At 35.6% G+C, this 27,613-nt stretch overlaps 1 protein-coding gene across 1 annotated transcript; it reads left to right on the top strand.

Moving 5' to 3' along the window:
- Positions 1-175: 175 nt before the first annotated feature.
- On the top strand, positions 176-27,613 carry pex7 (peroxisomal biogenesis factor 7). Its single transcript, XM_073816968.1, has 10 exons — positions 176-500; positions 578-635; positions 2,010-2,160; positions 2,246-2,323; positions 2,525-2,633; positions 10,793-10,899; positions 12,305-12,418; positions 13,849-13,904; positions 20,275-20,374; positions 27,166-27,613. The coding sequence occupies exons 1-10, from the start codon at positions 395-397 to the stop codon at positions 27,229-27,231; spliced, it is 945 nt and encodes a 314-aa protein (XP_073673069.1). The 5' UTR covers positions 176-394; the 3' UTR covers positions 27,232-27,613.

Raw genomic sequence — 27,613 nt, 5'->3', positions numbered from 1 at the left:
TTTTCGGAATATGTTATCCTCTAGTTTTCATTTTAGAAAACCACACAGAACACAAAATAAAATATAACATGATATATATTTTATCATAATATTATATCAAAACTACGTAGGATTAACGTCATCTCATCTGACCAATCATAGCTTTGCTTTTTTTCACACTGTCAAAACACGGAAGTAAACAACTGGTATACACATGTTTTGCTTTAGATGTGTTTTTACGTGTCAAACACGTTGCTTTCTTAATGTACCGTTGTATTGATTGTTGAAATGTATTAAGCTTTCGCCGCTGTCGACAAATGTTTAGCGGTTATTTATCGTTAATAAATTTTGATGGACTTATGAGTCAGTAGTGCAATGACCTAGGCGTTATTTCTGGACCGAGTTATTAGAAAGTATGAAGTCGTTTAAATCTCCAGGGCGTCATGGATATGCAGTGGAGGTTTCACCTTTTCTGCCTTCAACTATCGCCTGTGCGTCGTCGCAGTATTATGGAATAGCAGGTAATATTTGGAATATTGCATGGACATGCATCAATAAAACGGACATGAATGCCAATAAAAACTCTTGTGTGTTTTAGGGTGTGGGACACTTCTTGTGCTGGAGCAGAGAGAGGCAGATATGTCACTTGTGAGGAGGTAATTTATTTTCTTTCAGTTAATTAAATAGAGTAGCTAAGTAAGTACAGTATATGTCAGGGTCGACGACATGAACGAATATATATATATATATATATATATATATATATATGTGTGTGTGTGTGTGTGTGTGTGTGTATTCGTTATGATATATAAAATGCATGTTATTTTATATTTAGTAGTTATTGAATGTATCAAAATTAGCCTGTTCAAAAGTTTACATACAGTTGATTCTTAATAATGTGTTGTTACCTGAATGATCCACAGCTGTGTTTTTTTTTTTGTTTTTGTTTTTTTCGTTCGTTATAGTTGTTCATGAGTCTCTTGTTTGTCCTGAACAGTTAAACTGGCCACTGTTCTTCAGAAAAATCCTTCAGGTCCCACAAATTCTTTGTTTTTTCAGCATTTTTGGGTATTTGAAACCTGTCCAACAATGACTGTAAACTGAGAACTATTACAGAATGTTTAAACGCTCACTTATGCTTCAGAAGGAAAAATTATACATTAAGAGCCAGGGGGGTGAAAACCAGGAAACCAAGATCAGGGTAAATGTAACTTATTTTGTCTTATGGGGAACATCTAACTATCTTCTGTTGCTCCTGAAGGCCAGTACTAAATGAAAAATGTGATATTTAGGCAAAACATCCTCATTCTGTTCAAAAGTTTACAACCCTGGCTCTTAATGCATTGTTTTTCCCTTTGAAGCATCAGTGATCAGTGATGAAAGCGTGTGAACCTTCTGTAATAGTTCCATATGAGGCCCTCAGTTGTCCTTAGTGTGGAAGGATGAATCTCAAAATCTTACAGTCATTGTTGAAATAGGTTTAAATGCACAAAAATGTATTTAAACCTGAAAAACAAAGAACTTGTGAGGCCTAAAGGATTTTTCTGAAGAACAGCGGGTAGTTTAACTGTTCAGGACAAATAAGGGACTTATAACAACTATCACTAAACAAAAAAACACAGCTGTGGATCATTCAGGTAAGAACACAGTTTTAAGAATCAAATGTAACAATAACTTTTGAACGGGGTAATTTTTATAAATTCAGCTATTATTTTCTCTTATGGACTATATATAAACGTCTTTTATGTGAAATATTCAGGTCAGTACAAAACAAAAAATAACATGCATTTTGTAGCATCCCTTTTATTTTGGTGCAAGGTGTATGTAAACTTTTGACTTCAACTGTATTTGTCTTTTATTTTATTTTGCAAGAAGTAATAGGGAATGTAATGTAGAATATAGGGGAAATTTTCTTAATTGTCATGAAATTATACATTTTTAAGGCCACCGTAGATGCAGGTATGGGGAGTCAGTGAGAAGTGGAGATGTGACTGATCATTAAGTAGAGTTTCTTTTTGTCTCATGAGCAGTTTTGACTGGAATGATGGGCTCTTCGATGTGACGTGGAGCGAGAACAATGAACATGTGCTGGTGACGGGAGGAGGTGATGGATCTTTGCAGATCTGGGACACGGCCAACCCGCAAGGTCTTCTGCAGGTGCTGAAAGGGCACACACAAGAGGTGAGTTCACACTCTCGCACAACTTCAAAAACAGTACATGTTAAAGCTTCCTGCATTTATCATTTCATATCTTCTGGCCTTATAGGTGTATTCAGTAGACTGGAGTCAGACACGGGGGGAGAACCTGCTGGTATCAGGATCATGGGATCACACGGCCAAAGTGGTAAGTAGATTTTGTTTTAGAAGGTGAATATATGCAGACATTTAAAAAAAAAAAGAGGTCTATTTTAGTTTTAGTATATTATATAAATAATATAATGCAACTAATCTTATAATCAAGTTTTGTTTGGATACATACTGTTACTGTTAATGTTGTTACTGTTGGAGTGAAATGAGTTTCATGCTTGTCCTGTTTTCCACACAGTGGGATCCAGAGCTATGTCAGCTAGTGAGTTCCCTGCAGGGTCATGAGGGTGTCATCTACAGCACCATCTGGTCTCCTCATATCCCAGCATGCTTTGCTTCAGCCTCAGGTATGAGAATGATCTGTATGAGCTTTATCTGTTTTCCCATGAAGTTTGAGAGAATATCTGCTTTATTTCTGATACTTTCTGTTGTGATGCAGATATTAGAGTAGATCACAAATAATAAATGATCTCAGGGTGACCAGACATGCATATGCATAGCATGTGGTAAACCAAACAAGGACAAGGGTTTGATTCCTAAGAAACGCGTGTACTGATAAAATATTTGAGTATTTGAATTGAATTGAAGTTGCTTTGGATAGTACCAGTTTAAATTACACTAGCAGTCAAAAGTTTTTAAAGAAGTCTCTTCTGCTCACCAAGCCTGCATTTGTTTGACCCAAAGTACAACAAAAATTACAATTTTGAAATATTTTTACTATTTAAAATAACTGTTTTCTTTTTGAATATATTTTAAGTAATAAAAATATATATAAAATATATAGTTTTTTGCTGTACTTTGGATCAAATAAATGCAGGCTTGTTGAGCAGAAGAGACTTCTTTCAAAAACATAAAAAATCTTGACTTGTAATGACTGGTAATGTAAACTGAATATGTAATTCTGAGGAAAAGAGGGGAAAATGGAATTGTAAGGTACTCTTATAATTTTTATACGTTTTTTTTGTTTGGATTTTCCATTTTAATTATAGTACTTTTGTTGTATGATTTGGTCATTTGTGTTATTTTTTTATGTCTGGATAGTTGTATACATTTTATTTTAGTTTTTGTTATCTTAGTACATTTAATTAAACTAAAGAAAAGCTAACATAAAATCACTTTGAAGGGATTTTAAATTTTATTGCATTTCAGTTAACATTTATTTTGTTTCAAATCACACAAAAATTGGGCTTAGTTCATTATAATGATCTTGTTGAAAAATGGGCTATATCCTAACACAAACTGTTAGTAAATTGTTTATTTGTATATGTGAGCCTGGATCACAAAACCAGTCATAAGGGTCAATTTTATAAAATTGAGATTTATACATTATCTTGAAAGCTGAATAAATAAGCTTTCCATTGATGTATGGTTTGTTAAGATAGGATAATATTTGGCAGAGATACATCTGGAATCTAAGGGTGCAAAACAATCTAAATATTGAGAAAATCGCCTTTAAAGTTGTCCAAGTTCTAAGCAATGCATATTACTAATCAAACATTAAGTTTTGAAATATTTATGGTAGGAAATTTACAAAATGACTTCATAGAATATGATCTTTACTTAATATCCTAATGATTTTTGGCATTTAAACAAAATCAATCATTTTGACTCATATAATGTATTTTTGGCTATTTTACAGTGTCATCCCCCTCAATATAACTAGTAAAAAAGACATTTGAAATTGTATTACATTTTAATTTGAACTAGTTGTCATATCATTTAGCATATCAATACAATCATTCACCCCATGAGGTCAGCAGTGAGCTATTGCCATCCTTTGGAGCAAACAGATGCCTTGTAGTTAAACATTTTTCTTTTAGTTTTGATTGGAGATTTTAATTCAATGTGTTAATTTAGTACATTTAATTATAAAGAAAATAGCACAAGAATGAACACAGTTAACCCGCCCTCTGACACATAAAATCCCCTTTTCTCAACAACAACAAAAAAGTATTAATAGGTGTGATTATTTGTGATTAATATGAATACGTAATCTGCTTTCTGTTGTAATTAAATCCAATTTTTAATTGACTGAGTAGCCTTTGTACTGATAGATTTTGCCCTGGGAAACTTTTCAAAAGTAGATTCATAGTAGAAATTTCTGCATAATCATGATTGTATAACATTGGGTATTTTTTAAGTTGTACTCAGAGTTTACACAGTGATCTGTGTGTTTGTACTTGTGTAAGAAAGACTCACAAGGGTCTCACGAGCAGGGTTTGGTGACCACATTATAGCTCTAAACACCAGGCAGGCTTTGCCATCAGAGCCCAGAGTTCATCAGCTCCAAACAGCTCTGCTGTGATCTTATCAGCAGCACATTGGACCTGCAGAAACCACTTACTGCTGATGTTAACTCCCTGTGCTTAAACGAATAGTTCACCCAGAAATAAAAATTGTGCCATCATTTAACCTCATATCAACGAAACCCTAATGACTTTCTTTCTTCAGTATAGCACCGAAGGAGAATTGCATCTCTTTATAATGCATTTTATGCATGAACAGTGACAAGGAGTCAAGCGCTCCTAATAGTGCATCAGACCCTGAATGCATATGCATAGCCCATCTATGGTTCCTTGAGAGATCACGTACAGGACACTCATCCATGTTCCATTTTATTAATTTCGGCCCTCCTCAGGAGCTGCGGTAAGAATAACACGCTCCTCTGCTTATGGAAGACCCTTTTCTTTTGCTATTAAATGTTGACACCAAGTGTGTAATGAAATGTGTCTGAAAATCAATACTAAATCCCAGCACCGTGGCAAACACTGAATGTGATCATGGGAAAAGTGGTTTCCATGAAATGCTACCTCAGCAAAGATGTTTAAGTTATAGATATGCTGGCTTTTCTCATCACAGAAACCTCTTATAGAAGCATACAGCATAAAGCCAGCATCAGGTTTTTGCTTTCCATATATGTGCCAATTTTCCACAGCTTTAAAGCACGGTTTTGGTTGTGACTTTCTGCAAGCTTAATGTTTATATATGACCTCTTTCATGTCTTTTCCACATACAAATAGCAAACTGCAGTTTAGTGGAAAAATATTTCTCAAGGCTGACCAGTCTATGCATGGACACTGACATCAGCCGACTTGACTTAAAGGGGACTTCGGATTAAGAATTCATTTTTTAGGTGTTTGTTTACTTCAGTCCTTTTTTTTTAAATCCCCAAATAACTCAAACAGTCTCAATAATCAAGCTGTTTTGATTTTCTGAGCAATAAAACATAATACTGCTCCGGTCCCGCCCCTAACTGCTAAAGGACTGTCTATTTATTAGCATATTTCCGCCCTCAGCTAGTCCTCCATTTTCTCTGTGCTCGAGCAGCTGTAGCGACAACTTCTTGTAAGTGATGCAGGTGTTTTGTAGTTAAATGTAAAAGTGAACATGAGAGTCTTTATTTTCTCTCGACATCAGAGCCACTGAGGATTAGTTTTGTTTTTTATGGTAATGCGGCACAGAATAAACCAAAAAAACTGAAGAAAGGGGTGCGGTGAGCAGTTGTTCATTATGATTTAAAGAGGCATGCACCAAAACAGGTCACTGTGAGCACAGCTGTATTTGACAAGGTAAAATTGAGAAATTTTAACCAAAGTATTTTGCAGAAATTTCATTTAGACCCTAATGAATCATTTAAAATAATTAAATCGCCAAAGCTTGTCTTCGGTGAGACATAAAATACACAGAATTTTCAAGTTCATGCTGCGTTATATAATGGTATATTTCATTGTATAGAAATGTAAATTTTAATATAATAATTATGGTTAGAAACATTGAAAAGAATCAACTCTCTTAATCTCTTAATATCCTATATCCAGTAATTCATTTTTTTTTTTCACATTTTATGTTGCTACAGTATGTTAAACTGCTTTAAACAACTTTTTTTCCCCACATCAATCTACACTCCATGCACCATAATGGCAAAGCAAAAAAACATTTTACATTTTTGCAAATTTATTAAAAATAAAAAACATAAACGATTCCATTGCATAAGTACTGTATTCATAAACTTATCTGGGACAGTTGACATTTATCTCAGGAGCATTCATATTGCTTGTTGATGTTACTACACTTCAAGCCTTGGCTAGAGTGGTGACCAGGAACCTGATGGTCACTCTATATGCAGATGGGAGAAACTTACAGAAGGAAACACATCATTGCAACACCCCACCAATCTGGACTTTATGTTGATGTGGCAAGACTCAATCCTCTCCTCAGTAAAGGCACATGAAAACAAACTTAGAATTTGCAAAAAAAGTATCTAAAAGACCCTCAGACTGTGAGAAACAAGATTCTCTTGTTTGATGAACCTCAATTCCAAGCATCATGTTTGAAGGAAACTAGGCACTGCTCATCACCTGCAGAGTACCATCCCAAAAGTAAAGTGTGGTGGTAGCAGCCTCATGCTGTGGGGTTGTTTTTCAGTGGCAGGGACTGAAGGACTAATCAGAGTAGAACAAAAGCTCAGTGCACCAAAATATTGAGATAGCCTTAATGAAAACCCAGTTCAGATCATTCAGAACATCAAACTGGCCAGAAGGTTCACCTTCCAACAGGGCAATGACCCTAAACACACAGCAAGAGTGTGAATGTCTGTAAGTGGTCCAGCCAGAGCATGGGCTTAAACCCAATTAAATATTTCTGGAGAAACCTGAAAATGTCTGCCAGACCACATTCAAGCTGTCATAGCTTGAGAGGTGAAGAGGTGAGGTGAAGAATGGCAGATAATTGCCAAAATGTTGATGTGCAAACTTTGTTGTGTCACCCCCAAAAAGACTTGAGGCTGTAAAGGTTCTTCAGCTAAGTACAGAGTTAAAGGGATAGTTTGACCATTTAAGACATGAAGTTGTATGCAATCCTTATCAGCACTATAGTGTATACACACTGACCCACACTGTGTTCACCTCCCTGGTCAGAGTTCTGGCCGCTGGAAGTTTTTCAAGAAAGTAGTCACGGTTAGTTTCCGGGGCCTCAAAACTGTGCGTTTTTATGTAAAAAAAATATATGCGTTTCAAAGCTTGATTAATTTACATCACAAAAAACACTCCTGACAAAAATCATACCTAAGTTTTAATCGGCACTATTTTCTTTCCGTTTCCATCAATCCGCGCTGCTGTCAGTTCGCACGTTCCGATCAGCTGTTGATAGCGCGACTCGCTGACAACATGTCTGACTACGAAACTTCTGATGATGAAACCAATTTTAGCACAATGTCAGACGAAACAGACGGTCGATGATGAAAGTAATTTTATCACAACGCCAAAGGGATACTGTCTTGCTGGTTTTAGTTTTTCTCTGATGCAACACACCTGACTCAAATCAACGGGTAATTAGCAGGCTTGTACAGAAGGTGTCCTGTCATAGGAAAACATCGAGCTGCAGGAATGTAGCTCACGATGACCGGAGTTGGAGATACCTGGTTTAGACCTACCTGTATGTGACTTCAAGCACACTTATAAACACGATGATACCTACACACGTTCCGCATAGTTACAGACAATAACAAATATAGCAAAGCATCATATTTTGTTGTGTTATATAGATTCAATTAAATTCTTTAGTAATGACATTTGCCGATTTTCTCACCACATAGACAGTCGATTATTGTTGATGCTATCATTGCCCCGGTTAGAATATTCTCAGTGTAGCCTAAAAACTGACGTTAGCTTCAAAATAAACCTGTCGTATGCGACATAAAGTTAGTAAATAGAGCTTACCCGTGGTACTGGTACAGCAGAACTCTTTAAAATCCGTTTTTAGATTTTCCCTCCTTGGTTGGGGATGTAATCGTCTTCGCTGAAGTGAGCACTGCACACACGAAAATCCTTGATACTGGATATTTTAGCCGATGGCAACCAGCCAAAGCTGTCTCATAACTATATCAGAAACAGGAAAACGATGGAATCTGAACGGCGATCCCGGAACATTCTTGTGGTCACAACCTGGGAATTTACAAGTTCGCACCATTGTTCATTTTCTACTTTTTACGTCATTCGAGTGTGTAAACACTATGGAACAGCTGATCGGAACGTGCGAACTGACAGCAGCGCGGATTGATAGAAACGGAAAGAAAATAGTGCCGATTAAAACTGAGGTATGATTTTTGTCAGGAGTGTTTTTTGTGATGTAAATTAATCAAGCTTTGAAACGCGTATATTTTTTTTTTACATAAAAACGCACAGTTTTGAGGCCCCGGAAACTAACCGTGACTACTTTCTTGAAAAACTTCCAGCGGCCAGAACACAGTGTGGGTCAGTGTGTATACACTATAGTGCTGATAAGGATTGCATACAACTTCATGTCTTAAATGGTCGAACTATCCCTTTAAGGGAAAGAATAATAGAATTCTGTTTTTCCTTTGTCATTATGGTGCATGGAGTGTAGATTGATTGTGGGAAAAAAAAACTAATTTAAAACAGGCAGCACAACATGAAAAAAAATCAAGGGGGATGAATACTTTCGCAAGGCACTATATATATATATAAATAATCTCACTTAGATGTTCTATTTTTTTTATCTGATAATGTAGTCAACGAGTCCTCTGTGCTTTGAAGAGACAATTTCAGCACCTCCCGTATCAGAGATTTTACCTCCTCCTCGCTCAATGCTCTATGCAGTGATAGCAGGAGCCCTTGCTTCTCTGGCCGGGATGCCAGGAAATCTTTAATGCAAGACGCTTACATGCCAACAATCTCTGTAAGAGATCTGTTCCGCAATAATTAAAATAGAAGTGCCTAGAGCGGGCCACATATCAAAGTAATTATTAAACTTCAGCTCATTGAAGTATTGACATAAATAATCTTCCTCAAAACTGTCAAACAATTTTTTCTTAAATCTACAAGCTGCCTCCTACGCATTAAGTCCCTTTGTGCAATGATTTCTGACAAATTCTCAACAGATGGAGTGGTGTGGCTTTGGATTTGTATAAATTATGTTCACACAATAAATGGCGACAAGGTTTACTTTATTAGGATTATGATAATTTAAAAATGTACTTTTATGTATTTTTATGGTGGATTTTCATATTTTAGTCTGCATCTGTGACAAGGGTAAAATAATCAAATCGATACATAAAATGATGGAGGCATATCATTTTATTACAATAAGAAGCTTAAATTTGTTTTTAGGGCCCATATTTGAGATGCACTCCCTTTTTTCTGCTGCTGCAATATTAGCAGAAAATGGAACCATGCAGCAGTATATTGTGATACAAAAACACTGTTTTAAATCTTCCTAGAGTACTTGAAAGTGTTTATGTGATAGGCTTAATTTATTGTCACTCTCTGCGGGTCGCATTTCAGAGTGGCTTTTATTTATTCCATCAGTTGCAGATCACCAAATCAATAAGGGTTACAATAGTTATTGCCACAAGCCTCCTGAGATGTAATTAACTAAAGTAGGGCTATTCATTTAAACAACGATCTATTGGATCGTCAATAAATGCCACATACTTTGATGCCGTTTTTAGGATTGAGAAACAGAGATTCATGTTCTGAATTAATCTTATTTGTACTTTTTTTAAAATCTTACCCGCATATTTACTCCAGAACTAGTCTGTATGCACAGGAAATAGCTAGTCTGTTATTATTGTAGGTGTCATTTATGTCCATGCCACAATTAGTACAAGATAAGATGCATAACATCTTTGGGGGGCTACTACTATTACTACTGTTCGCAATAGTAATAATGATGCTTGACTTAGCACACTTTTGAAGGGATAAAAATGAATTATTCATCCACATGTCGTTCTAAATCTTTCTTCTGTGGAACACAAAAGAAGATATTTAGAAGAATGTTGGTAATTAAACATTTTTGGTTCCAATTGACTTGAATTGTATGGACCAAAAATACAATAGAAATCAATGGGAACAAAAAATGTTTGGTTCTCAATATTCTACAAAATATATATTTTTAGTGCTCAGCAGAAGAAAGAAATGCACACAGGTTTGAAACATCATGAGGGTGAGTAAATAATGACAGAATTTTCTTTTCTTTTTTTTTTTTACAATCTTATTTTTAGGTTATTCAAAGAAGAATGTGCAGTTTATATGGAACATATGAGAGTTTTCAACTAGGCTGTTAGTGCTAAATTTATGTGCTTAATTCTTATGCACCATACAGAAAATCCCCAAGACTGAGTCATTTGCTGTTTGTGGATACTGCTAACGTTGCACCTTCTGACTAAAAAGTGAATGTTTGGGCCATTTACTGCTTACTCCAGAGTAGAAATGCTGTGCTTCAAGAAGAAGGTCAGATGGAAGGTATAAAAGAGATACGACAAGAGAAATTCCCTGTAGAAATCTGTGGCCTGTGCAGCGCAGAGGACTGGCTAGCGACAGCCCTGGGTCCATTCATGCTGAGTGCAAGTGGCCCTTGAAATGACTGTTATGGATGAGAGGATTCTGCAGAGAGTGCAGACCCGGAAATTATAAGAGAAATTTTTTGGCTTTTTAGAAGATTTAAAAGTCTGACATTTGAGATTTGAAGCTTATCTCTTTTGTTATAGGGGATGGGACACTGCGAGTGTGGGATGTCAAGGCGGGATCGTGCCGGCTGGCCGTCCCAGCGCACAAGGCTGAAATCCTCAGCTTTGATTGGTGCAAATATGACCAGGTATTTTGTCATTCTGTCATTAATTACTCACCTGCATGTTTTTCCAAACCTGTAAGACCTTTGTTCATCTTCCGAAGACAAATTAAGATATTTTTGATGAAATCAGAGAGCTTTCTGACCCTTTGACCCTGCATATACAGCAACGCAACTGACATGTTCAAGGCCCAGAAAGGTAGTACAGACATTGTTAAAATAGTCCATGTGACATTAGTGGTTCAACCGCAACTTTATGAAGCTATGAGAATACTTTTTGTGCGAACGACTTTATTCTACAATTTGGCATGTCAGTCTTCACCCGAGCAGTAATACCACACAGCACATGTGCAAATGCTAAACTAGCTGGGAACTCATTTCTGATAATACTCCGCCTGCTTCGGCCATATTACGGCAGCAAACTTCCTTGACTATTACGCCGGAATGGAAGTGTAGTTCCTAATCTTATCAACCTAGAAAATTGAAGCTTTGCATTTTCCACCGGTCTACATGATATAACTACAGAAGAGTCAAGTTTTAAATAGGACAAATATGGAAACTCGTTGATCATTTTTGAACGCGATGCTATTGGTCTAATAGGATTCAATGATCTATGCTAAGCTATGCTAAAAGTGATATCGCCAGAACAGGAGAACGGCTGAATGGATTTCAAAACGGTAAAAACTCGGGGGGAGTTGGAGAATGAGCCTAATTCAAAAAAAGTGGAGTGTTCCTTTAAGAGATCAGGGTAAATTTAACTTTTTTTGTCGTCTGAGAAACATGTAAGCTTCTTTTGTAGCTTCTGAAGGGCAGTACTAAATGAAAAAAAATATGATATTTAGGAAATATAAGAAATATATACACATCTTCATTCTGTTCAAAAGTTTTCACCCCCTGTCTCTTAGTGCATAATTTTTCCTTCTAGGTCATCAGTGAGAATTTGAACCTTTTGTAATAGTTGCATATGAGTCCTCGGTGTGAAAAGATGGGTCTCAAAAATAATAGAGTTGTTGTTGGAAAGGGTTAAAACTATTTGTGGGACCGGAAGGATTTTTCTGAAGAACAGCGGGTAGTTTAACTGTTCAGGATAAACAAAGGACTCATGAACAACTATCACTAAACAAAAAAAGCACAGCTGTGGACCATTCAGGTAGCAACACAGTATTAAGAATTAAGCATATGTAAACTTTTGAACAGGGTCATTTTTATAAATTCAACTATTATATTCTTTTGTAGACTATATGTAAACATCTTTTAAACATCTTGTAACAAAGTTCCATGTCATCAAGAGTCATGTGACCAACAATCTAGCATACTATTACATATATTATTTAAAAAAAATAATATCAGTGTAAAATATATTTTAATTAAGTAACATCTTCTGAAATAAACAGTGGACAAAACATTTAACTGTTATTCCTTATGTTCTCAGAATGTTCTGGTCACTGGAGCCGTGGACTGCAGTCTCCGAGTGTGGGATTTACGAAATGTCCGACATCCTGTCGCTCAAATAATGGGCCATTCCTATGCCATTCGCAGAGTGAAGGTATTGTGGTTGGATGGCCTACTAATATTTGTTATTTAGTTTAAAAGTCTTAATGAAGTTTCAAATGTCAGGCAAACAATGTGTAAAAGGGGCCATATTGTGAAATCATGCAACAGTTTGAAATATTGAGTTGGATGAAGGGTTAATACTCTACAGCTGCCATTCAATGTCACATTAGTTTGTTCATTGCTTTGACTTAAATTAACTTAACAAGTCTGTTGAACATTAATGAAGCATGCAGAACCGTCCTTCTGTGTGAAACTCACAGCGTGCTTCTGTACTGTATGTGACAGCTATGGATTTTCGTATATAAACAGATTATCTTTAGTGATCTGTTAAATTGAGTTGGAGAAAATGTTAGCGCTTGAATGTCCAAACACTTAGCAATTATGTAGATTACAGAGATCAGTGCACTTGACCAGTCCACCGTCAAACCTGTGTCCAAAACATAATACTCTGATTTTATGCTACATGAGAAACCTTGTATCTCCAAACGGAGATATGGGAATAAAACCCAATCCAGCTAGGTCAGGGTGAAATCACAAGATGTTTTAAGTTAATGGTTTTGCTCTCAGCTTTCAGATAATGTTGAAAAAACAGAATGTGTGAAATAAGAAGCTATGAACAGTTTATTGCACTGGGAATACAGGAGGGCTGTGAAGCATGAGATTGTGTGTTCCTGAATGTAATCATGTCAGATAGCTTTGAAATGAACACTGTTTATTTATGTTATATGATTATTATGTCAACTTATACTGTATCAATGATGAAGAGGTTCATTCATTGTCTTTCTCATTTACTGTTCTACAAAAACTCTTTCTGTAGAGTCAGGAAATAAATGAAAATATAGACACTTTCAAACTGGTTGCTGTTTATACTGTAATCTGCAGTGTAAATTTATGACCCTGAACCACAAAACCCATCTTAAGTAGCATAGGTATATTTGTAGCAATAGCCAAAAAATACATTGTATGGGTTAAAATTATTGATTTTTCTTTTATGCCATTTCCTACTGTAAATATATCAAAATGTAATTTTTGATTAGTAATATGCATTGCTAAGAACTTCAGTTGGACAACTTTAAAGGCAATTTTCTCAATATTTAGATTTTTTTTGCACCCTCAGATTTCAGATTTTCAAATAGCTGTATCTCAGCCAAATATTGTCATATCCTATACATACAAACTATACATCAATGAAAAGCTTATTTATTTAGCATTTAGCATTAAATTTGAGCATTTAAATCTCAAATTTAAAAACATTGAACCTTATGACTGGTTTTGTGGTCCAGGGTCACATATAGCCTATATGCAAGGTCTCATTTAAAGCAGTGTTTATTGATAAAGATGTCAGCATGTGCATCAATTGATTTTTTTTTTTCAAGCAGCCACTGTATATTAATCCCTCTTTTATTTGTTTGTCATTTCTAGTTCTGCCCATTTTATAAGACCGTCCTAGCATCCTGCTCATACGATTTCACAGTCAGGTAAGCTACATTTTTGACCACAGATGCTTCTGTTTCACATTTAATCATCAAAGAGCAAATTATGTGCTGTTCTTCTGAATATCCACACAACAGCACGATTACAGGTGTGCTATTTCTTTTAAATTGCTTTATAAATAAGAAGTTAATCAAAAATTGTCCAGTTAAGTTAGCAGACTGGAACTTACTGTTGCATGATAAATTGTATTGGGTTAAAAAATTTTACTGGAACAATTCATCTATCAAAAACATATGAAGTATAATTTCACATTTCTAAAGACCTTTTCCACATTTTTCCTTGTGTTGTTCAAATGTACTCATCCATGTTGAGGGCAGATGATCTTTCTTAGTGACCTTTGGATGAATGGTAAAGTCTGTGTTGCTGGCACGTTACCAGAAGAACTGATGCTTTTGCCATCAAGTGGGGTTGTAAAACCCATTGATCTCATTTCAGGGTAGACTGGTTTTTTTTTCGTTTTGCAGTGAATGCATTCTGTTAGTGCATGGTTGTGTTTTTATCGAGCGTGGAGCTCATTTTTGCACTGGGGGAGTGTCTTTAATAGGGCCGTCAAGGACATATCAGCAAAAATCACAGTAGTAAAGCGAAAGACAATTTTTGGCTTTATTTTTTCCAAGCTTGCTGCCTAGTTGCTGTCATTTGCTAAAGAAGCCACAATGTTTTTCCATAGATTTTATGGAATAAACTCTAGAAGTCTTAATAACCTTTAATTATGATTAAAGAGATAGTTTACCCAAAAATGAATATTCTGTCATTAATTACTCACCCTCATGTCGTTCCAAATCCGTAAGACCTTTATTCATAATCAGAACACAAACTAAGATATTTTTTAAGAAATCTGAGAGCTTTCTGACCCTGCATACAGCAACACAACCACCACATTTAAGGTCCAGAAAGGTAGTAAGGACATTGTTAAAATAGTGAATAATATATCAGTAATTCAACGTAATGTTATGAAGCTATGGGAATATTTGAATAATGACTTTATTCAACAAATCTTCAACATGTATTCACTAGTAAAACACTGCCACACACTTTTAGTTTTTATACTAAGGAACACTGCGACTGTGGTAACTGACAGAATGCCGATAAATCTTAATTTGTTTTAAACGTGGAAACTTTCTTTAAAACTAAAAGACCTCCAGACAGGTCAAATGGGAGCCCCGTTATAATTGATATGGGGATGGATAGTTGTTGTGCTTAAAGAGTGACAACAGGTCATTGCCTTGGTGGTTTTAGTACTTTATCAGGGTTGACAAGCTTTTAAAATGAGAATTGACTCTGATATTGAGCAGCGGTTGCCACAAGTGGTCTTGTTAGAGGTGAGTTTGATTTTCCTTCCCACACTGCTTGTCACCTTATCGTTTAAACGTTATCTGTTTATCTAAGCCTGGAGGCATTTGTCACTAAATGCGCCAGCCAATCAGTACTTGGATAAACCCTGTGAATTTGTGTAGTACGATGAACCCAGATCCCTAGAAAAACGAGAAATACACATGTATTATATTGTTCACACATCCAAAAAGCTAATGTAGTGGTAATAAATGTAAGCAAATGTGTATATTTTTATATTATATTTTTATTTAAATAAACTAACAGTAACCATTGAGCAAAAGCTGTGGCCATGTCCAACTTTATGCAAGTGAATAGAAACATATTGTAATTACATCTCCATATGTTTTACTTTCTAGATATAACAAGCTTGCTCTGTAGTTTATCCGGCACAAAATTGGACTTAGGATGCGGAATTCTTGGGTATGAATCCCGTGGAAAAACATGACTCACGATGAATAAGCTGAGATTGAAAATCAAGCTAAAAAGGCATGCTTGTGATTGTGTTTTTGTTCATACTATCGGGTAGGTTTAAGTGTAGTGCAGATGGTACGTTATTTTAAAACGTCACAAAGCTTTAAAGTTATAGCGCCACTCTACAGACATTTCAAGTCAGAACTGCAGTGACACATACAAAACCAACATTGCATAAAACATACGTTCATCTGTTCCGGGGGAAAAACAAACACTCTTTTAGCACCATTCAGTGGACATTTCACATCGAATATGTCACGAAACGTACATGGTGCTACGGATTTCATGTCTTGCGATAAAGTTCCCACAAGTACGTTTTTGTCATGAGATCAGGTTGATAATGTAAGTGAAAGTCGTGACGTATTGTCAAGGTGACCCATACTTGTAATTGGCCTTCTGCATTTAACCCATCCAAGTGCACACACACAGCAGTGAGAAGTGAGCAAACGCACACACACACACACACTGTGAACACACACCGGAGCAGTGGGCAGCCATTGCTCCAGCGTCCGGGAAGCAACTGGGGGTTCAGTGCCTTGCTCAAGGGCACTTCAGTCATGGTATTGAAGGTGGAAAGAGCGCTGTTTATTCACAATCCCCACCTTCAATTCCTGCCGCTGTGGGAATCGCACCGGCAACCTTTGGGTTACAAGCCCAACTCTCTCACCATTAGGCCATGGCTGCCCCCCATGTAGTGCATTTTATACACAAAGAATCAGTGTGAACAGCCCTTAAGAAATGCATAAGGAGCCAGTAATATTACTGTACCTTAGTAATCCTTGTTAAAGTTCTTTTTAGGCATTCACGCGCATAGCGCTGAAACCCTATTGTAATTGTTAGAATGGTCACGGATCAGCAATCTCCACATAAAACTGATCATGCAGACCAAACCGTAAGTCGTAGAGACTTGAAACTGACAACTGACAGCTGACAACATCACCTAGGCTCACTCCAATCAGCCAGACAGGGGCACTACAGTGATCAAAAGTACAAAAACGTTCATAACTGCTAAATCGTCAGTTTTCTAAATTTTCGGTTATTTTGGATTTTTTTGCAAAACCTACTTTTGCGAACCGATCGGAACCAAACCAGTGCAAAGAAGAAAGATTCTCTGGACAGTAAATATCAATAATTATCAAGAAAAGTCTAACTTTCGACTCACCTTTGCAAAGGGATGCCAAAACATTCAAAAGGGGCAGGTCCATTTTTAGTAAAATGCCTATAACTGAACGGAATGAGATATCTTCACCAAACTCAGGAGCTTGGCACTTGATGGCATTATAAGAGAAAACATAAAAATGCAACCATTTGTCCTGTCAACTTGAAAATCGATGTGCACGGTCTTGGTCCAAAGTGCCACAAGTGTCTATAAATACATTTGCATATCTCAAAAAAACATGGCCGCCATTAACTGATGAAGTTTGATCACCTATTAGACCAATTGGAACGAAACTCGGTGGGCCCGTTTGACTCAATGCCCCAAAGGTCTGTGAGAAATCAGCTACTGGGGGGGGTAATATCACGTTTTACAAGGGTGTAAAAGATTGTGTATTGCACAGTTTTTCGCACATACACACAATATTGATATCATATGACAGAACTGCTCATTCCAGATAACTAGAACCACTGCCTACAAAAACTGCCTCTGCCTACTGCCATTAGAACCACTGCTGTCAATCAAATTGTTTGTTAAATGATTAAGATGTAAAAAACCTACATTTGCAAACTAGTCCTAGGTTTTTCGCTTAATCTGGAAAAAAACACTGCAATTTGATTCTCTGGACTTTGTAGGTCTTTAATTATCAAAAAAGCTGAAATAATAAGGTTCATTAATTAAACAATAGTTAATGTACTAACTAACATGAACTAACCATGAGCAATATATTTGTTACTGTATTTACTAATCTTCATTAACGTTAGTTAACAAAAATACAGTTGTTCATTGTTTGTTCATGTTAGTTCACACTGCATTAACTAATGTTAACAAGATTTTAATAATGTATTAGTAAATGTTGAAATTAACATTAACAAAGATTAATAAATGCTGTATAAGTGCAGTTCATTATTAATTCATGTTAACTAATGTTTTTAACTAATGTTAACTAATGAACCTTATTGTAAAGTGTTACCATGTATCCTTTAGGAAGCTACAACAGGGGGTTTTTTTAGAAAAAGGGGTCCAAATCCTATAAAGCCTAAAGGAAAGCTCAAAACTTCACGAAACCTGGTGAGCAACAGGTGGTTCTAAACAAGCATGCAAAGTTTTAAAGTGATCGGACCACAGCTGGCGCTATAACAGTCATAAACCCTACAAAACATAATATTTCTATGGTACCTGTATTTGCAAAAAAAATAGGCTTGCTACATTTTTTTTTTCATATGTGCTTAAATTCCTTAAAGAGCTTGAACCGCTGTAATCACTTCTCTCAGCTCTATTTTATATTTATTTCTGTTTGTTGTCATTCTGTCAGTTCATTTAGCATGAATTATAGCCAATTAGCTTTAGAACTAGTATGTTCGGGTTTTACTTTTATTGAAATCAGTTCTATTGATTACAGGAAATTTGCTGTTTGAACAGGACAGAACAGACTAAGGAACTATCTAATGAGTTTTACCTTCAGAGTAAACTGCGATAATGCCGACCGACAGGTAATTACCAGAAATGATCTCTGCAGGAAGAACGGATCAACGTGAATCTTTTTTGTTCCCTCTGCGGTAAAGAGAAAATTGTTTATTTAAATACAAAAGGATTTAAGTTCAAAAGAACATGTGAACCACCTGCTACCACAAACACACACACACACACACACACACACTTAGCTGTTTACTTAACCCACTGTATGCAGTCGCTCTTTCAGATCTGTCAGGTCTCGTTTACAGCAGATAAAGTTTCCTCTTTCATACATAACAGCTGGCTTTTCTTGCTATGATGGCACATACATAGTACTGAGTGCGGTACAGAAGGAAATTTAAGTCGTCCTTTGTGTTACTTAACAACTAATTAGGCAGGGATATTGATTTTTTTTTTTTTTAATCTTTCTATTCTTTATTTCAACGATGACAGCTTGTTTAGGTGATTGAATTGCTTTAAATAAAGTATGACAGATATCAGTAATGCTACTGGGTGTGTATGTAATCTCATAAAACACATTTCACATAACTACACTACCAGTCAAAAGTTTTTTAATGTTTTTAAAGAAGTCTCTTTTGCTCACCAAACCTGCATTTATTTGATCCAAAGTACAGCAAAAATTTAAAATTTAAAATAACTATTTTCTATTTAAATATATTTTAAATGTAATTTATTCCAGTGATTTCAATGCAGAATTTTTAGCATCATTACTCCAGTCACATGATCCTTCAGAAATCATTCTAACATTCTGATTTGCTAAGTATTTAGCAAATACTTAGCTAAGTATCAGCTAAGTATTTTTTCAGGTTTCTTTGATGAATAGAAATTTCAGAAGAACAGCATTTATCTGAAATCTTTTGTAATATTATAAATGTCTTTATCATCAATTTACAGCATCTTTGATAAATAAAAAGATTGATTTCTATAATTTCCTTACCAACAAAAAATAAATAAAAATTATACTGACTCCAAACATTTGAATGGCATAGTGTTTAATGTTACAAAAGCTTTTATTTCAGATAAATGCTGATCTTTGGATCTGTTTTAAATATTGGTAATAATAATAAAAATGTTTCTTGAACAGCAAATCAGCATATTTGAATAATTTCTGAATGATCATGTGACACTGAAGACTGGAGTAATGATGCTGACAAATGTAGCTTTGATCACAGGAATAAATTACATTTTAACATACATTGAAATAGAAAGCAGTTACTTTAAACAGTAAAAATATTTCACAATTGTACTGTTTTTGCTGTATTTTGGATCAAATAAATGCAGGCTTGGTGAGCAGAAGAGACTTCTTTAAAAACAAAAAAAAATCTTACTGTTCAAAAACTTTTAAAACTTTCTCTCAGTATCTGCAATTTTAAAAAACATGACACAATATTGATTTTAAATTAGTTACGTGGTTGGTTTTTGTGCCTGTTTTTCTCATTTTCTGCACTGATAGTTGTGAAGTCGTGTGAATCTTGTAAGTTGGCACAAACATGTCTTAAAACACTGTGGTTTGCGCAATTTTTACTAGATGAGTGATGTTTGGTACCCTGTTTTACTGCTCTCTGAACCTTTAACACGCACCCACCATATCAATGCCATGTTGGAGATTTATTTCGGCATCTCTTTCTAAAGACGTCCACAGCCTGAGCAGCTGTCGTCCCACTGTGCTTCTAAATAATATCCTTCACTTCTGCTCTATGGCAATGTTAGTATTAATGCCTGCCTAATGGTTTTTTTTTCTATAGACAGGGAGTTTTTTTTTTTTTTCGTAGAGGTGATTTAATTACATTTGCTGAATGAATCAGCCGAGGCCTGGTGAGCCAGGGCTGCGTCAGGGCTTTGAGCCTCTGCCCCGTCAGAGAAGACAAACGGCCATTCAATTAGCATGATTGCCTTCTGCTGCTCTGCGTCCACAGATTCTGGGATTACTCCAAGAACCAGCCGCTGCTGGAGACGCTGGAGCACCACTCAGAGTTCGTGTGCGGCCTGGATTTCAACCTGCACATCCCTAACCAGGTAATCTCAGCTAAACACACTGATGTGGGTCACATCTATTGACTATAGCTGAATGTAAAGATCTGAAAAAGTGGCCTAGTGGTCAGAGCTTGTGCAGTTTAGCTTCCAGAACCATTCCGCCAAATCCTCCCACTTCCTTTCATGCTGTCCTTTCAATGAGATGCAGAAAACAATGTAGTAGCTTTGAAAAGCACAGCAATTTATTTAAAGGTCCACTGAAGTGCTTTGAAACAAGCTGCGTTATACTGTATTGTGTGTTGACGTAATTTCAACTGAAAAAGGAAGACAAGACGGGACATATCAAGCAGTCCCGTCCATTTTAAAATAACCAATAGTGTTTCATTTATATCGCAGCTTGGGCCAGAGCCGTTGAGCTCAGTAAAGTGCTATCATGTCTCTAAATGCGAATTTTGTCATTGTTTTGAAACACACTAGCTTATAGAGGACCTTAAGGCTAACATATTCATACTTAAAGCCAAAAAACTTCAATTTTGATTTCAGGGAGACTTTAAGTAAAGCTGATGTTATTCAAATGGTTCCACAAAGTATGAGTATTTAGGTTTTAATAGCTGATGACTGTAAACTTCAGTAGTAAAAATAGCACTTTGTAATAAATAAAAATCGATGACACAAATAAAAAGTTTCCTTTGCGTTTTCAAGTGATTCAATGAAACTGACAGTTTAAACTGATTCACAGAAATTTTTTAATTGGACTAATAAATCAGTTCAAACTGTACAATTTCAGTCAGCATCATCAAGGTACTAATAGTTTTTATTTATTTTAATTTGATTATTTAATGAAATTAATTAAAATTACTAATATTTTTATTTTTATATTTTTAATTTGAATTACAGTTTTAGTCATTTTTTGTGTGTCTTTGTCATTCTTATTTTATTAGTTTTTTAATATGTCTATATAGTGTTTTTTTGTTTGTTTTGTTTTGGTTGATACAGTAGGCCTACATCAAGTTATATTTCAAGAAATTAAGAAATGAAATCAAGAAATGTTTTCTTAGTAATTAGCTGAAATATGTTTTAATGTTTTGTTTTATTTCTGTTAGTTGTTATTTTATTTTAAGTATCATTTTTATGTTTTTTGTGTTTGTTAACTATAATAACCCTGTAGTGATTTATTAAAAAAATGTGGTAAATAAAGGTAAATATTGCTGATAATATACATTTATTATTTTATTTAGAGTTAAGTTTAGCTTTTTTATTTATTATTGTTTTCTTTTTGTTTTGTTTTGAAGTTTTTTTTAGTTTTAGTACTTGGATATCCAATGTGTTTGTTTAAAATTAAGTTAAAAAAATATCAATTTCAAAGTAAACACATAAATAAAAGTTACATATCAAATATTGTCAAAATGCTAAAAAAAAAACACTGAGATATAATTGTGCTATGCTACACTACCAAAAGTTTTTTAATGTTTTTTAAAAATTCTCTTCTGCTCAACAAGCCTACATTTATTTGATCCAAAATACAACAAAAGCAGCAATATTTTTACTATTTAAAATAACTGCTTTCTGTTTGAATATATTTAAAAATTTAATTTATTCCTGTGATCAAAGCTAATTTTTCAGCATTATTACTCCAGTCTTCAGTGTCACATGATGCTTCAGAAATCATTCTAATATGCTGATTTGCTGTTCAAGAAACATTTTAATTACTGTTATTATTATCCATATTTAAAACTAGAACTTCCTATTCACTAAAGAAACTGAAATCTACTCAGCTGCTTTCAACATAATAATAATAATAATAATAATAAATGTTTTTTGAGCAGCAAATCAGAATATTAAAATGATTTCTGATGATCATGAGACTGGAGTAATGATGCAAAAATTTCAGCTTTGGAATAAATTACATTTTAAAATACGTTCAAGTAGAAAACAGTAATTTCAAATATTTCAAAATTTTACTGTTTTTGCTAAGTTTTGGATCAAATAAATGCAGGCTTGGTGAGAAGAAGAGAAAAAAACATTAAAAATCTTACTGTTCAAAAACTTTTTACTGGTAGTGTACATCATACAGTCTTCTGTGATTATTATTTTTTTTTTTGTAATAGCTACAATTTAATGCCATCTGCTCTGATGAACCAGTGGCTCATAATTAAAAAACTTAAATCAATATCACCATGACTCCATCTGGAGCTATTAATTTCAGTTAACCCTCACTGTACAGCCTGGTCTGTTGACCTCGCTTTACCTCTGATGTCTCTGTTGCACAAAGCAGTCATCTGCAGAGAGGTGGCATGCCCTGTTCGTAGAGCATGTACAAGGAATCGGTCACGTACAGTACCAGAGCACTCAGCTCATTGAGATGTGGGTCGCGGTCCTCAGGGGAGCCGGTCCTGTCTGACGCCAGCACTCACACTGATGAAGAAAAGTCAGAACAGTCAATGAACAATCACTGAGCTGACAGGAAATGTCTGCAGCAAACCCTCCTCAGCTCTATTGCGTCACTGTCCCATTTTTCCAAAATTTAACTCTGAATACCTTACAAGCCATACAGTTTAAAAGTCAAAAGTTTACATACACCTTGCAGAATCTGCAAAATGGTAATTATTTTACCAAAATAGAAGGGAGCGTACAAAATGCATGTTTTTTTATTTAGTACTGACCTGAATAAGATATTTCACATAAAAGATGTTTACATATAGTCCAAAAGAGAAAATAATAGTTGAATTTATAAAATGACCCTGTTCAAAAGTGTACATACACTTGATTTTTAATACTCTGTTGTGACCTGAATGATCCAAAGCTGTGTTTTTTTGTTTAGTGATAGTTGTTCATGAGTCCCTTGTTCCTAAACCGTTAAACTGCCCGCTGTTCTTTATAAAAATCCTTCAGGTCCCAAAAAGTCTTTGTTTTTTTTAGCATTTTTGTGTATTTGTACCCTTTCCTACAATGACTGTATGATTTTGCGATCCATCTTTTCTCACTGAGGACAACTGAGGGACACATATGCAACTATTACAGAAGGTTAAAACGCTCACTGATCCTTCGGAAGGAAACACAATGCATTAAGCAAGGGGTGTAAAAACTTTTGGAATTTGAAGATCAGAGTAAATTTAACTTATTTTGTCTTCTGGGAAACATGTAAGTATGTTCTGTAGCTTCTAAAGTGCAGTACTGAATGATAAAAAAAAATGATATTTAGGCAAAATAAGAAAAATGTACACATCTTCAGTCTGTTCAAAAGTTTAAAATAGTGTTTAATCACTATTCACTGGTTTGAGCTTCAGTTTCAAACCCATTAGATTCCTTCTTGCATTGTCAAAGCATCCTGTTTTTTTATGGCTCAAGTTATTTATATAGTTTGCAGGGTATAATAACTCCATTCAACTTTTTCAAGGCTTTGCCATTACCTCCACATTTCATTTTGATAATGTAGAGTCTCCTGTCAATCTCAATGCAAATGTGCGAAGCTTTTAAGCTCACTTAGATGTCTTGCCCATTTCAGACTATCTTGTAAGTCTCTTACAAGACGTGATGCGTCTCTTACACTAACAGTGCGCAACCAGAAAAAATCACAAAAATGGACTGCAGTGTGTCAGAGCCAAATTGCAGGATTGGAAAAATTATGGATTCGCTCGTATTGTTAGTTCCGCATGAGGCATAAGTGCAGCTGTTGGCAGGCTGCAGGTGGTGTGGGTTGTTCCTGCAAGGCGAGGGCAAGAACTGTGAAGTGCTTTTTCTACCGCAGTCTTTCTGTTCGCTGCCAACCGTACACACAAACACACATACACACCTTGTGCTGTTCGTACTAGCTGTCAAGGCCAATATTCAAGCCCACAACTCACCCCGAGCCATTGTTAAATACACTTTTTAGAGTAAAGGGGAAATCAAACACGACCAGTGTCATTTATTGTCTAAGTGGGTATGATTATAGGTCAGTGTTTCAAAACACATATTCCCAATGAAAATGCTCTTCTTCACTTTTGGTTTTGATAGATCACCTCCGCTCAGGTTTGCACACATACTGAACATCTGTACAGTCATTATGCCTTTGAACAAAGTGAAGCCTTCAAGTGTGGTAATTATACTGTAACCGGTTGTTGAGGAAAAAGCCCAGCTCCGACTTCATCTACACCCACAGCAGGTGATACATCATACCTTTATACTTTTTGACTAGACGCTTCAAAAGAGGACATGTGTTCTGTTTTCTTAACAGATATTGTTCCTCGGATGAGCAGAGAGGAGATCCAAATCACATTCTTGCTCTCTTGCCTCCAGTTATATTGAACCTTTTGTGTTATCAGCTGACCACCCGTTCACTCCTCGCTCCTGCTCTCTGCTTCAGTTTTTTTTTCTGCGCTGTCGCCCGCTCTCTGGCACTCAGTTTCTGTTGTGCGTTTTGCAGTCAAGTAATTAATGAAGGACTTTTTCTCCCTCAATGGGTGAGTCACAGGCTTTCTGCTGGAGCGCTTTGGAGTAATGAGATACGGAGAAAAGGACTGCAATAAAGAGGAGGGGACCATCACTATATCACTTTCACATTGAGTTGAGTTTCGTCCGTTAGGACAAACTGCCTTTGAAGTTCTGTTACTAGGAATATGGACATGAACAGACGTATATATATATATATATATATATATATATATATATATATATATATATACATACATACATACAGTTGAGGTCAAAAGTTTACATCCCCCTTTCAGAATCTGCAAAATGTTAATTATTTTACCAAAATAATTAACATTTTTTCATGAGTCCCTTGTTTGTCTTCATAAGCTAAACTGCCCACTGTTCTTCAGAAAAGTCCTTCAGGTCCCACAAATTCTTTGGTTTTCCAGCCTTTTTGTGTATTTGAACCCTTTTCAGCAATGGCTGTATGATTTTGAGATCCATCTTTTCACACTGAGGACAACTGAGGGACTCATAAGGCACTATTACAGAAGGTTCAAACGCTCACTGATGCTCCAGAAGGAAACACTATGCATCAAGAGACTGGGGGTGGAAAATTTAGAATTTGAAGATCAGGGTAAATTTGACTTATTTTGTCTTCTGGGAAACATGTAAGTATCTTCTGTAGCCTCTGAAGGGGAGTAATTAATGGAAAAATATGATATTTAGGCAAAATAAGAAAAATGTTCAAAAGTTTTCACCCCCGGCTCTTAATGCATTGCTTTTTACTTCTGGAGCATCAGTGAGTGTTTCAACCTTCTGTAATAGTTGTACATGAGTCCCTCAGTTGTCCTCAGTGTGAAAAGATTGATCGCAACATCATACAGTCATTGTTGGAAAGGGTTGAAAAACTAAAATTTTGGAAAACCAAAGAATTTGTGGGACCTGCAGGATTTTTCTGAAGAACAGTGGGCAGTTTAACTGTTATGGACAAACAAGGGACTCAAGAACAACTATCACTAAACCAAAAAAAATTAAAAATACAGCTGTGGATCATTCAGGTAGCAACACAGTATTAAGAATCAAGTGTATGTAAACTTTTGAACAGGGTCAATTATGAAAGTGATTATGAAAGAATTGTATTGTTTAAAGGGATAGTTTACCCCAAAATAAAAATTAATTACTCACCCTTACGTCATTCCAGACCCATAAGACATTTGTTCATCTTCAAAACACAAATTAACATATATTTTTTATGAAATCCAAGAGCTTTCTGACCCTGCATAGTCAGCAATGCACTGAAAGGTAGGAAGGACATATACTACCTTTAAAATAGTTCATGTGACATCAGTGGTTCAACTGTAATGTTATGAAGCTACAATACCTTTTGTGCGTAAAGAAAACAATAATAACCACTTTATTCAACAGTTTTACAATTTGTTACAAGCAGAGGACGCAGAGAAGAAATTGTTGAATAGAGTCGTTATTTTTGTTTTCTTTATGCACAAAAAGTATTTTTGTATCTTCATAAAATTAAGGTTGAACCACTGATGTCACAATGACTATTTTAACAATGTCCTTATTTTCCTGGGCCTTGAATGTGTCAGTTGTGTCTCAGATTTCATCAAAATATCGTGTTCTGGATATAAACATAGGTCTTACAGGTGTGGAACGGAATGTGGGTTGTCTTGATATTGCTTTTACAATGTAAAATAATGAAAACAACAAAAGTTCTTTGTTAAATGTAAATTTTACGCTAGCAATTTAATGTGCGCTTGTATTCCTTGCATAGGCAAAAAGGATGCTTAAAAAGTCTTTGAAGCAGCATCAAAAGAAATAAACAATTCATTGGCTGAACATCATTATTGTGCATTTCAGTAAAGCAGCACATGCATAAAAATCTCTTTGTTTTCCGATATCGAGGATGCTCTCTCAGCAGTGCTGGAATAAAACCAGTGGGGATTTCTTTCATTCTTTTTTCATTCTTTTTTTTCTGTGACTTGACACTTGTGGTGAATATCACCCTTTTAAATCGATGTGCTTGTAACCAGCTGAGCTAAAAAAGAAAGTGTTTAAAGGGATAGTTCATCCAAATATTTAAATTCTATCATTAATTACTCACCCTCACGTCATTTTCCAAACCCGTAAGACCTTTGTTCATCTTCGGAACACAAATTAATATTTTTGAGAAAAAAATTAGAGTTTTCTGACCCTCACTAGACAGCAAGAGTCCTTCAAGGCCCAGAGAGGTACCAAGAACATCAACAAAATTGTCCATTAACTCGGATGAGAAGAACTGTTGAATAAAGTCTTTTTTTTTTTTTGTGCACAAAAAGCATTCTCGTAGCTTCATAAAATCTCTTTAAGCTTGCTTGACACAAATGTATTAATGACTTTAAAACTAAAGATTTATCATCTGACTGTGGCCTTCTTCACAGGTTGTGGACTGCTCTTGGGATGAGACTGTAAAAGTCTTCACCCCTTCATGCCTGGCCGCCCTATAGGAGGATGGTGCGCTGTGAGAAGATGTTGCCGCAAGGCACAGGGGAGCCACGGCTCCATTTCAATCACAGGTGCAGAGTTTGCCAAGATTTCACTGCGGATTCCTAATGACGCTATTAAAGGGGAACCCGTGGGACGCATCCGGAGCATTGCATCGGGAGTGTGGTACAGAAGACGGGGAATCTCATGGTGTCACTGAGTGTAAAAACTGAGTGTGATGTTATTATAGTGTAGAATCAAACTAAAAGTAAGTTTACCTTAAGCAGCGAGTGCCTTATCATTGTCTGAAGTTCACTGGAAGATTATGTAGTATGTATAAGTTGTTGTTCCTTACTGGTTTTGTTGAACTGATATTAATAAATTAATGCAATCTGTCATTCTCAA

This window comes from Garra rufa, chromosome 13, assembly GCF_049309525.1.
Source record: "Garra rufa chromosome 13, GarRuf1.0, whole genome shotgun sequence".
Lineage (NCBI taxonomy): Eukaryota > Metazoa > Chordata > Actinopteri > Cypriniformes > Cyprinidae > Garra > Garra rufa.
The sequence above is the reverse complement of the archived record's forward strand: the minus strand, read 5'-3'. Positions and strand labels throughout refer to the sequence as shown.

What these genes read in the sequence shown, in the direction of transcription:
- pex7 (XM_073816968.1), top strand. Translation starts at nt 395, where the DNA reads ATGAAGTCGTTTAAATCTCCAGGGCGTCATGGATATGCAGTGGAGGTT. An exon ending in ATGCCATTCGCAGAGTGAAG is followed by an intron (nt 12,419 to 13,848) that starts GTATTGTGGTTG and finishes TGTCATTTCTAG; the next exon opens with TTCTGCCCATTTTATAAGAC. An exon ending in TCATACGATTTCACAGTCAG is followed by an intron (nt 13,905 to 20,274) that starts GTAAGCTACATT and finishes CTGCGTCCACAG; the next exon opens with ATTCTGGGATTACTCCAAGA.